Source organism: Oncorhynchus mykiss, chromosome 19, assembly GCF_057628025.1.
Source record: "Oncorhynchus mykiss isolate SJ-2025 chromosome 19, ASM5762802v1, whole genome shotgun sequence".
NCBI lineage: Eukaryota > Metazoa > Chordata > Actinopteri > Salmoniformes > Salmonidae > Oncorhynchus > Oncorhynchus mykiss.
In genome coordinates, this window is record NC_143040.1 from 36,738,578 (window position 1) to 36,749,364 (window position 10,787).

The 10,787-nt window shown below is 41.1% G+C and overlaps 1 protein-coding gene across 37 annotated transcripts in view; it reads right to left on the reverse strand.

The window, feature by feature from the left end:
* Positions 1-10,622, reverse strand: part of dtnbb (dystrobrevin, beta b) — a 57,601-nt gene extending 46,979 nt beyond the window's left edge. For 26 of the 37 annotated variants that reach the window (XM_090210916.1, XM_090210912.1, XM_090210909.1 and 23 more), the window contains exons 1-5: positions 10,248-10,622; positions 5,197-5,245; positions 2,528-2,595; positions 679-759; positions 252-465 (exon numbers count right to left, since the gene is read on the reverse strand). In XM_090210916.1, coding sequence (XP_090067042.1) covers positions 252-465; positions 679-759; positions 2,528-2,594 — 362 coding nt within the window. In that variant the 5' untranslated portion in view covers position 2,595; positions 5,197-5,245; positions 10,248-10,622. The remainder of the gene's footprint in view (positions 1-251; positions 466-678; positions 760-2,527; positions 2,596-5,196; positions 5,246-10,247) is intronic. The other 11 variants (XM_090210915.1, XM_090210908.1, XM_090210898.1 and 8 more) reach the window with 2 other exon arrangements.
* Between the last annotated feature and the right edge of the window lie 165 nt (positions 10,623-10,787).

Genomic DNA, 10,787 nt, shown 5'->3' on the forward strand with positions numbered 1-10,787 from the left:
TGGTAGAGTGTGTTGCCTAACTGTGTGCTAACAATAAATGACCCCCCCCCCCCCCCCCCCCAATATCATAACAATAGTAAGAAATTATATCTTGTTCTGTAAATAAGGTGTTGCACCATAGACATATCCATGCACTATATGTACAGAATGTGTCATTGTATAGCACGTTTCAGACAGCAGTTCAAAGCAAATGTATGTATCTAATATCCTATATCTAATGTACTGTATATCCTGTGTCTAATTTACTGCACCTGTCGTATGTGGCCACCATGAAGTTGAGCAGCAGGCCGATGGACTGCTCTACGTTGATCTGATGTGTGGTGGGCAGACGCTTATTGAGCTGGTAATAGATCGAGGATAGGATCGTCTCCAGTCTAGACACGTTGATCTCTGCGTTGTGGTCCAGCGTGTTCAGACCGCTATCACGGAACGCCTCAATCATGTTCCACACATCCACCAAGTGAACTGGGATAGGGGGATAGCAGGAGGGGAGGAAAGAAGTTTAGAAAATAATAGATTTCTTCAACATCAATTAATTATATTCAAGTGTACCATATTTGAAACAAACACATGTAACACAGTGTAATGTGAACAGTTTGAAAAGTTAAGAGAGTAAGAGGACACTTGCATGTCATTTTCAGGAGAGGAAACCAAACGAGCCAGGCAGGCGGTACTTACGGTTGCATCTCTTCTGCACAAATCTTAGCTTGCAGGCCGTCCTATAGGTTGACAGCCTGATGACGTCAAAGTTTTGTGCCCCTGATCAAAATAAAAAGACGAATCAACAACACAACCACACACACAACCCACTGCATGGGAAGGGGAGTGTACAGTTCATTCGGGAAGTATTCAGACCCCTTGACTTTTTCCACATTTTGTTATTTTACAGCCTTATTCAAAAATTAATTATATTATTTTTTTCCCCTCACCAATCGACACAGAATACCCCATAACGACAAGGAAATTTTTTTATTGCAAATGTATAAAAAAATAAGAATTGAAATATCAGATTTACATAAGTATTCAAAACCTTTACTCAGTACTTAGCTCAAGCACCTTTGGCAGCGATTACAGCCTCGAGTCTTCTTGGGTATGACGCTACAATCTTGGCACACCTGTATTTGGGGAGTTTCAACCATTCTTCTCTTCAGATCCTCTTAAGCTCTGTCGAGTTGGATCGGGAGCGTTGCTGGACAGCTATTTTCAGGTCTCTCCAGAGATGTTCGATTGGGTTCAAGTCCGGGCTTTTGCTGGGCCAGTCAAGGACATTCAGAGACTTGTCCCGAAGCCACTTGTTGTCTTGGCTTTGTGCTTAGGGTCGCTGTCCTGTTGGAAGGTGAACCTTCACGCCAGTCGGAGGTCCTGAGCACTCTGGAGCAGGTTTTCATCAAGGATCTCTCTGTACTTTGCTCTGTTCATCTTTCCCTCAACCGTGACTAGTCTCCCAGTCCCTGCCGCTGAAAAACATCCCCACAGCATGATGCTGCCAACACCAGACTTCACCGTAGGTATAGCATTGGCCAGGTGATGAGCGGTGCCAGGTTTCCTCCAGACATGACGCTTGCCGTTCAGGCCAAAAAGTTCAATCTTGGTTTCATCAGACCAGAGAATCTTGTTTCTCATGGTCTAAGAGTTTTTAGGTGCCTTTTGGCAAACTTCAAGTGTGCTGTCATGTGCCTTTTACTGAGTAGTGGCTTCTGTCTGGCCACTCTACAATAAAGGCCTGATTGGTAGAGTGCTGTAGAGATTGTTGTCCTTCTGGAAGGTTCTCCCATCTCCACAGAGGGACTCTGGAGCTCTGTCATAGTGACTATCGGGTTCTTGGTCACCTCCCTGACCAAGGCCCTTTTCCCCCGATTGCTCAGTTTTGCCGGGTGGCCAGCTCTAGGAAGAGTCTTGGTGGTTCTAAACATCTTTCATTTAAGAATTCTGGAGGCCACTGTGTTCTTGGGGACCTTCAGTGCTGCAGAAATGTTTTGGTACCCTTCCACAGATCTGTGCCTATACACAATCCTGTCTCGGAGCTCTAAGGACAATTCCTTCGACCTCATGGCTTGGTTTTTGGTCTGACATGCACAGTAAACTGTGGGACCTTATATAGACAGGCGTGTGCCTTTCCAAATCATGTCCAGGTGGACTCCAATCAAGTTGTAGAAACATCTCAAGGATGATCAATGGAAACAGGATGCACCTGAGCTCAATTTTGAGTGTCATAGCAAAGGGTCTGAATACTTATGTAAATAAGGTATTTCTGATTTTTAAACAAACATTCTAAAAACCTGTTTTGGCTTTGTCATTATGGGGTATTGTGTGTATGTTGATGAAGAAAAACATCAATTTAATACATTTTAGAATAAGGCTGTAACCTAACAAAATGTGGAAATAGTAAACGGGTCTGAATACTTTCCCGAATGCACTGTCTACTCTAAAGTGTATGGCTATGAATGGCTTTGCGACGACACAGCAGAGTGTGAATGAATAGTAACGGTTTGGCTCTAGAGAATTCGCTCTCAGTCAGTCTACTCACTCATCTCCATGAAGAGTTGTCTCTTCTCCACCATCGCTTTGCCTCGTTTACTGCCCTCCTCTATCATTCTGAGGGGAATAACAGAACAGGCAATAAGCACGCATGACCTTCGCAATATTTAATGACAATCATTGTAAACAATATACGTTATCAAGCTGTATTATCGGCCTTCACTGCCCTCCTCAAATCATTCTGGGGAAAGAATACAGCAAGCATTACTACCTACTCACTAATTCATGACATAATTACTGCAAACATTATCAGGCTTTTGTATATTGACTGCGGCGTTTCTTCTCCCCTTTGTATACATTAGGCCTACTACTCATTTCGAGGGAAATAAAACCGCAAGCATGCATTACCAGTAATGATTGTACAGTACCAGTCAAAAGTTTGGACACACCTACTCATTCAAGGGTTTTTCTTTATTTGGACTATTTTCTACATTGTAGAATAATAGTGAAGGCATCAAAAACTATGAAATAACACGTGGAAGTCATGTAGTGACCAACAAAGTGTTAAATAAATCTAAATAGATTTAATATTACAGATTCTTCAAAGTAGCCACCCATTGCCTTCACGACAGCTTTGCACACTCTTGGCATTCTCTCAACAAGCTTCATGTGGTAGTCACCAGGAATGCATTTCAATTAACAGGTGTCCCTTGTTAAAGGTGAATTTGTGGAATTTCTTTCCTTCTTAATGTGCTAATCATGTGCTAATCAGTTGTGCTAATGTGCTAATCAGTTGTGTCTTAATGTGCTAATCAGTTGTGTTGTGACAAGGTAGGGGTGGTATACAGAAGATAGCCCTATTTGGTAAAAGACCAAGTCAATTTTATGGCAAGAACAGCTCAAATAAGCAAAGAGAAACGACAGTCCATCATTACTTTAAGGCATTAAGGTCAGTCAATACAGAACATTTCAAGAACGTTAATGTTTCTTCAAGTGCAGTCACAAAAACCATCAAGCGCTATGATGAAACTGGCTCTCATGAGGACCACCACAGGAAAGGAAGACCCAGAGTTACCTCTGCTGCAGAGGATACGTTAATTAGAGTTAATGGAACCTCAGATTGCAGCCCAAATAAAAGCTTCACAGAGTTCAAGTAACAGACACATCTCAACATCAACTGTTCAGAGGAGACTGCGTGAATCAGGCATTCATGGTCGAACTGCTGCAAAGAAACCACTACTAAAGGACACCAATAATAAGAAGAGACTTGCTTGGGCCAAGAAACACAAGCAATGGACATTAGACCAGTGGAAATCTGTCCTTTGGTCTGATGAGTCCAAATTTGAGATTTTTGGTTCCAACCGCTGTGTCTTTGTGAGACGCAGAGTAGGTGAATGGATGATCTCCTCATGTGTGGTTCCCACCATTAAGCAGGTGGAGGAGGTTTGATGGTGTGGGGATGCTTTGCTGGTGACACTGTCTGTGATTTATTTCGATTTCAAGGCACACTTAACCAGCATGGCTACCACAGCATTCTGCAGCGATACGCTATCCCATCTGGTTTGCTCTTAGTGGGACTATCATTTGATTTTAAACAGGACAATGACCCAAAACACACATGTTGTGTAAAGGTTATTTGACAAAGAAGGAGAGTGATGGAGTGCTGCATCAGATGACCTGGCCTCCACAATCACCTGACCTCAACCCAATTGAGATGGTTTGTGATGAGTTGGACCAGAGTGAAGGAAAAGCAGCCAAAAAGTGCTCAGCATATGTGGGAACTCATTTAAGACGGTTGGAAAATAATTCCTCGTGAAGCTGGTTGAGAGAATGCCAAGTGTGAAAAGCTGTCATCAAGGCAAAGGGTGGCTGCTTTGAAGAATCTCAAATATAAAATACGTTTTGATTTGTTTAACACTTTTTTGGTTACTACATGATTCCATATGTGATATCTCATAGTTTTGATGTCTTCACTATAATTCTACGATGTAGAAAAAAGAAAAACCCTTGAATGAGTAGGTGTCCAAACTTTTGACTGGTACTGTTCATTGTAATCACTTCATTGTAATCATTTTATACATTATCAAGGTCCATTAAAGCCACGTGAAAATAAAACATCCTATACATTTTTTACACTAAAGCTGCAATATGTAACTTCTTGGGAGACCCAACCAAATTCACATCGAAATGTGTGTTCTATTTATTATCATTGAAAGCAAGTCTAAAAAGAGGTAGGTATGTTCTATGTTAGCTTTTTCTATGCTCTGCATTCTTAAGTTTTGTTTTGCTTCTTTTCCTTTTGGATTTGTACACCAGCTTCAAACAGCTGAAAATACCATATTTGTGGTTATTGAAAATATATTTCACAGTGGTTTAGATGGTACAATGATTCTCTACACTATACTTGCTTGTTTTGTCACAAACAGAAATTAAGCAAACTATTCACATTTTTGCAACCAGGAAATGGCGGAACCATTTCTGCATCGCACATCTTTAAAGTGACATGCATATTCATATTCATCTAACTGATTCTGTGTACTCTAGACATTGATCCCTCTACTGTAAGTTTACATCATATATGGAATGTTCAATCATGTACAACACATGCCATACATTTAAACAGACATTGTCTATGCATAAAGCTGAAGACAAAAGCTCACTAAAAATCTACAGATGTTTTTGTCTGATGAAAGATAAAAATCCCAGAGGTATATGTACCTGTCGCTGGCTGAATTTCAAACAAAGTGAAGCATTAGCTGCTGCTGCCCTGTGAAGAGAAGAAACATCATAGTCAGTTAGCTAGTTGGCTCCTTAATTAATGTTCTGAGTCTCTGGTATGCTCTGTAGTAGTTAAAATAAGCAGTCCTTCCAGCCAAAATGGGCTTGACTTTTAAATTAGTCATTAACCCTTCAAGGACCTGATGAACGCTACAAAACATTGCGTTATTCTTCCTCTAAAGAGATATGTGCACTTTCACTGTCTGGCACAAGAGAACACTTCAGTGATCCTGCTCGGTCTCTCTGAATGTGTCCCAAATGGCACCGTATTTCCTTTGTAGAGCACTACTTTTGACCAGGGCAGGGTTTCATTTAGGAAACACACCCTGTACGTACACCACAAATAATAATTCTCCATGACATCGCCACTCAGCTAAGACTGCATCCGGTGGACTAATGACATCGACGGCCAGCAAGGGATGCAGACCGAGGAGACACTTAATGATGATGGACACAAAACACATTACCGCTATACAATGACTGGTTCCAAAACCAGGGGAATGGCATGATAGGCTTGGATGGCACCAGACCTGGGTTCATAGGATGTTACTATTTGACATCTTTCAAATACTTGTAGCGTTTGCTCGAGCTTGCCTGGAAGGCCAGGTGGGTGGGGCTTGCACTGATGGAACTGTTCTATTGGTTCTATTAAGCCAGGCAAGCTTAATCAAGCCCATATAAAGTATTTGAAATGATTTGGAATAATATTTGAACCCAGGTCTATACAGTACAGTATCACCATCACATGGCAGCCCACTGTGGCTATGGGGTGACGGACAAGCCAGGAAACTGCATCAGCTGACCAGTTGAGTGTGAGCAGTCAGTGGCTGTGTCCCCAATGGCCCCCTATTCCCTTTATAGTGCACTGCTTTCGACCTGAGCCCTATGGGTCCTGGTCAAAAGTAGTGCATTGTAGGGAATAGAGTGCCATTTGGGACGTAGTCATTGAAGCCAGCCAAGGTTGAACCCTCAGGAACTCTGTTGACAGGCTTTTTTTATTCCTCCCTCCTCACTCGTGTGGCTGGAGAACAAGGGTTTGCAGAGCCATATATAAAGTAGCAGTGAAACGTTTGGACACACCGACTCATTCCATGGTTTTTCTTTATTTGTACTATTTCCACATTGTGAAATAATAGTGAAGACAACAAAACTATGAAATAACACATGGAATCATCTAGTAACCAAAAAAGTGTTACATTTAAAAATGTATATTTATATTGGAGATTCTTCAATGTAGCAACCCTTTGCCTCGATGACAGCTTTTCACACTCTTGGCATTCTCTCAACCAGCTTCATGAGGTAGTCACCTGGAATGGATTTCAATTAACAGGTGTGCCTTGTTAAAAATTAATGTGTGGAATATCTTTCCTTCATAATGCGTTTGAGCCAATCAGTTGTGTTGTGACATGATAGTGTTGGGTATACAGAATATGAAGACCAAGTCCATTTTATGGCAAGAACAGCACAAATTAGCAAAGAGAAACAACAGTACATCATTACTTTAAGACCTGAAGGTCAGTCAATCTGGAAAATGTCAAGAACTTGGAAAATTTCTCAAGTGCAGTTACAAAAACCATCAAGCGCTATGATGAAACTGGCTCTCATGAGGACCGCCACAGGAAAGGAAGACGCAGAGTTACCTCTGCTTCAGAGGATAAGTTAATTAGAGTGACCAGCTTCAGAAATTGCAGCCCAAATAAATGCTTCACAGAGTTCAAGTAACAGACACATCTCAACATCAACTGTTCAGAGGAGACTGCGTGAATCAGGCCTTCATGATCAAATTGCTGCAAAGAAACCACTACTAAAGGACACAAATAATAAGAAGAGACTTGCTTGGGCCAAGAAACATAAGCAATGGACATTAGACCGGTGGAAATCTGTCCTTTGGTCTGACGAGTCCAAATTTGAAAATGTTTGGTTCCAACCGAGTGTTCTTTTGAGACTCAGAATAGGTGAATGGATGATCTCCGCATGTGTGGTTCCGACCGTGAAGCGTGGAGGAAGAGGTGTGATGATGCTTTTTGGTGACACTGTCTGTGATTTATTTCAAATTCAAGGCACACTTAACCAGCATGGCTACCACAACATTCTGCAGCGATACGCCATCCCATCTGGTTTGCGCTTAGAGGGGCTATCCTTTGTTTTTCAACAGGACAATGACACAACACACCTCCAGGCTGTGTAAGGGCTATTTGACCAAGAAGGAGGGTGATGGAGTGCTGCATCAGATGACCTGGCCTCCACAATCACCCAACCTCAACCCAATTGAAATGGTTTGGGATGAGTTGGACCGCAGAGTGAAGGAAAAGCAGCCAACAAGTGCTCAGCATATGTGGGAACTCCTTCAAGACTGTTGTAAAAGCATTCCAGGTGAAGCTGGTTGACAGAATGCCAAGAGTGTGAAAAGCTGTCATCAAGGCAGAGGGTGGCTACTTTGAAGAATCACAAATATAAAATATATTTTGATTTGTTTAACACTTTTTTGGTTACTACATGATTCCATAGTTTTGCTGTTATTCTACAATGTAGAAAATAGTACAAAAAAAAAAATGTTGAATTAAAACACTGTTGACTGAGTAGGTGTGTCCAAACTTTGGACTTTTACTGTATACTAGACGAAAATATAAACACAACATGTAAAGTGTTGGTCCCATGTTTCATGAGCTAAAATAAATTTTTCCAGAAATGTTCAATACACCCAAAAAGTGTATTTCTCTCAAATGTTGTGCAAAAATCTGTTTTACATCCCTGTTAATTAGCATTTTTACTTTGCCAATATAAGCCTGACACGTGTGGCATATCAAGAAGCTGATTAAACAGCTGTATCATTACACAGGTGCACCTTGTGCTGGGGCAAATAAAAGGCCACTCTAAAATGTGCGGTTTTGTCACACAACACAATGCCATAGATGTCTCATGTTTTGAGGGAGTGTGCAATTGGCATGTTGACTGCAGTAATGTCCACCATAGCTATTGCCAGAGAATGTAATGTTAATTTCTCTATCATAAGCCACCTCCAATGTTATTTAGAGAATTTGGCAGTACGTCCAACTGGCCTCACAACCACAGTCCATGTGTAACCACGCCAGTCCAGGACCTACACATCTGGCTTCTTCACCTACCAGCCACCAGGACAGCTGAGGAAACTGAGTTGTATTTTTGTCTGTAATCTAGCCCTTTTGAGGGAAAAAACAAATTTTTATTGGCTGGGCCTGGCTCCCCAGTGGATGGGTCTGGCTCCCAAGTGGTTGGGCCTATGACCTCCCAGGTCCACCCATGGCTGCGCCCCTACCCAGTCATGTGATATCAATAGATTAGGGCCTAATGAATTTATTTCAGTTGACTGATTTCCTTATATGAAATGTAAACTCAGTAAAATCGTTGACATTATTGAATGTTGCATTTATATTTTGGCTCAGTATACATTATATATATATATATATATATATATATATATATATATATATATATATATATATATATATATATATATATTCCTGATAGTTTCCCTACTCTTTATTCTAATATTGTTGTGATAATACTATAATGTTGTTCTTGTGTAATAAAGGGTTATTACATGATTATGATATGTAGTAAACAGGATGTAGAATGCTAGAAAACACAAGCTGAGCTCAGGAGGGAAACTAACAGAAGCAAGTCAGAAAATAATTCTACAATGGCCCTCTGTAACATTCAACTATGAAGTAGGCCTACTGTAAGCTTGCCTGAGCTATTCATATATGTAGGCAACTATGACCGGAAATGAGGAAGTGGTTACCCTAAACAAATACATTCTATTGATATTGAGGAAAATGTCCATCTTAGATTGCCCATTGCGAAACTGAACGTACCATAAGAAGATATCAGAGCTTGATTGGTCTCTCGTGGACAGCAGTAACATAATATGCAAGATTTGGTCCTGAGTTGCTGACATTATAGTTTGATAAACCATGGAAAGGCTATTTACATTGGACCTATAGACATTAAAAGTCAATATGTCTAATGAACTCTAGGTATTATATGGTGGATAATGAATAGCTTCGGAGTTCCCTGGTGACGGGCCTGCAGGTACACGTTCATCGAATACAATTCAATTCAATTTACAGATATATTGGCTTAAACTACAGTTTACTGTAAATAAGAATGGACTACCAAGGCATCATATGGGTAAAAGAGAAACGTAAAATATGCAGTGGTGATGATTATGATCACCAATCATCATAAGCCAAAAGGCCTAAGAAGCTATTTAAAGCTGCATTATTAGGCCTATAGGCGTTTTTAATAATAAGGTCAACATAAACAAAATGCAAATACAGGGATGATAGTAGGCCTATTGCCAAGCATTATGTCATTTCACGGGTTCCTTTTGGGAATTATTGAACTCTAGCGCATCAGCCTCTATAAGAGCATCCTCGTACAAACACTAATATAATAACTAGTAGCTACGTGTAAATTATGTCGTCGAATAACCTAGTGATTCTTCAAGCTATGGAAAAATATACTGGATGTCTGAATGTGATTTAAATGTTTAAAAGGGCGATTATTAAAGGTGCAGTATTCACCGCACCTTGTCGAGTAGGTAGCTAATAATGACAACATCCTTTTACGTGAGTCAAAAGGAGGACTAGGCCACTGCAGTGGCAGCTTTAGGGCTCGAATGTCTAAACATCACCCACTTCCGTCTCTGTGTAGCTGCTCAAACGCTCTCTGTGACGAACCGTTTAGCTTTACACTACTTTATGCGTCTCAGATCTTGAAGGAACCGCTCGACCGACGTGGCCATTTACTGCTTTAAGTCCCCTATTTACCTTGTTTCCACAATATGAATTGGTGCGTGCGATGTATCTTAAAGAAATATTCATATTGAGATGCTATGTGATAATTTATCCTAAATATCTGCCTTCATAAATGTGTAGTATCCTAATTTAGATGTGCCTTCTGCATTCTATAGGCTATTTAAATTAGAATGATGCATCTATTAGCCTTACCAGTAGGAAAATCACGCAGGTTGCGTTTATAGCACCATCATCAGCATCAGATGAGGAGGATAAGTAGTCAGGATATTTCCTTCGTGAATCATTACTGCGCTCAGTCTCACCTTTGACAAATTTCGCACGCTGTCTGTCAGCTGTCGTTCGTTATTGCTGTCCGAGCAATGCCAAACGATCGAGATTATCTATCCATCGTTACATTTCCAGTGCGTTTCCTGTTCTATAGCCTACGACTCAGAATTGCGGTGGACGGTGGTGTCTCATAAAAATGTACGAGCGCCGCGCTCTCTCTCGTTCAGCATCATCAACGACCGAACAGCAGAGGACAGCAAAGCGCAGGCAAGCAAAGAGATGAGGCTGCGCGTTCATCACAAACGGCCCTACGCGCTTGCGCGCATGCTGGCTAACGTAGCGGCAGGCGCCACTTGGAGGCGCGCACAGTAAAAACCACTAACGAGTCACGACCCACGTTTGTTGATATTTTACGTGCACGGTATTTATATGATATGCGACGGTCAGCAGGTTTCCCGCAATATT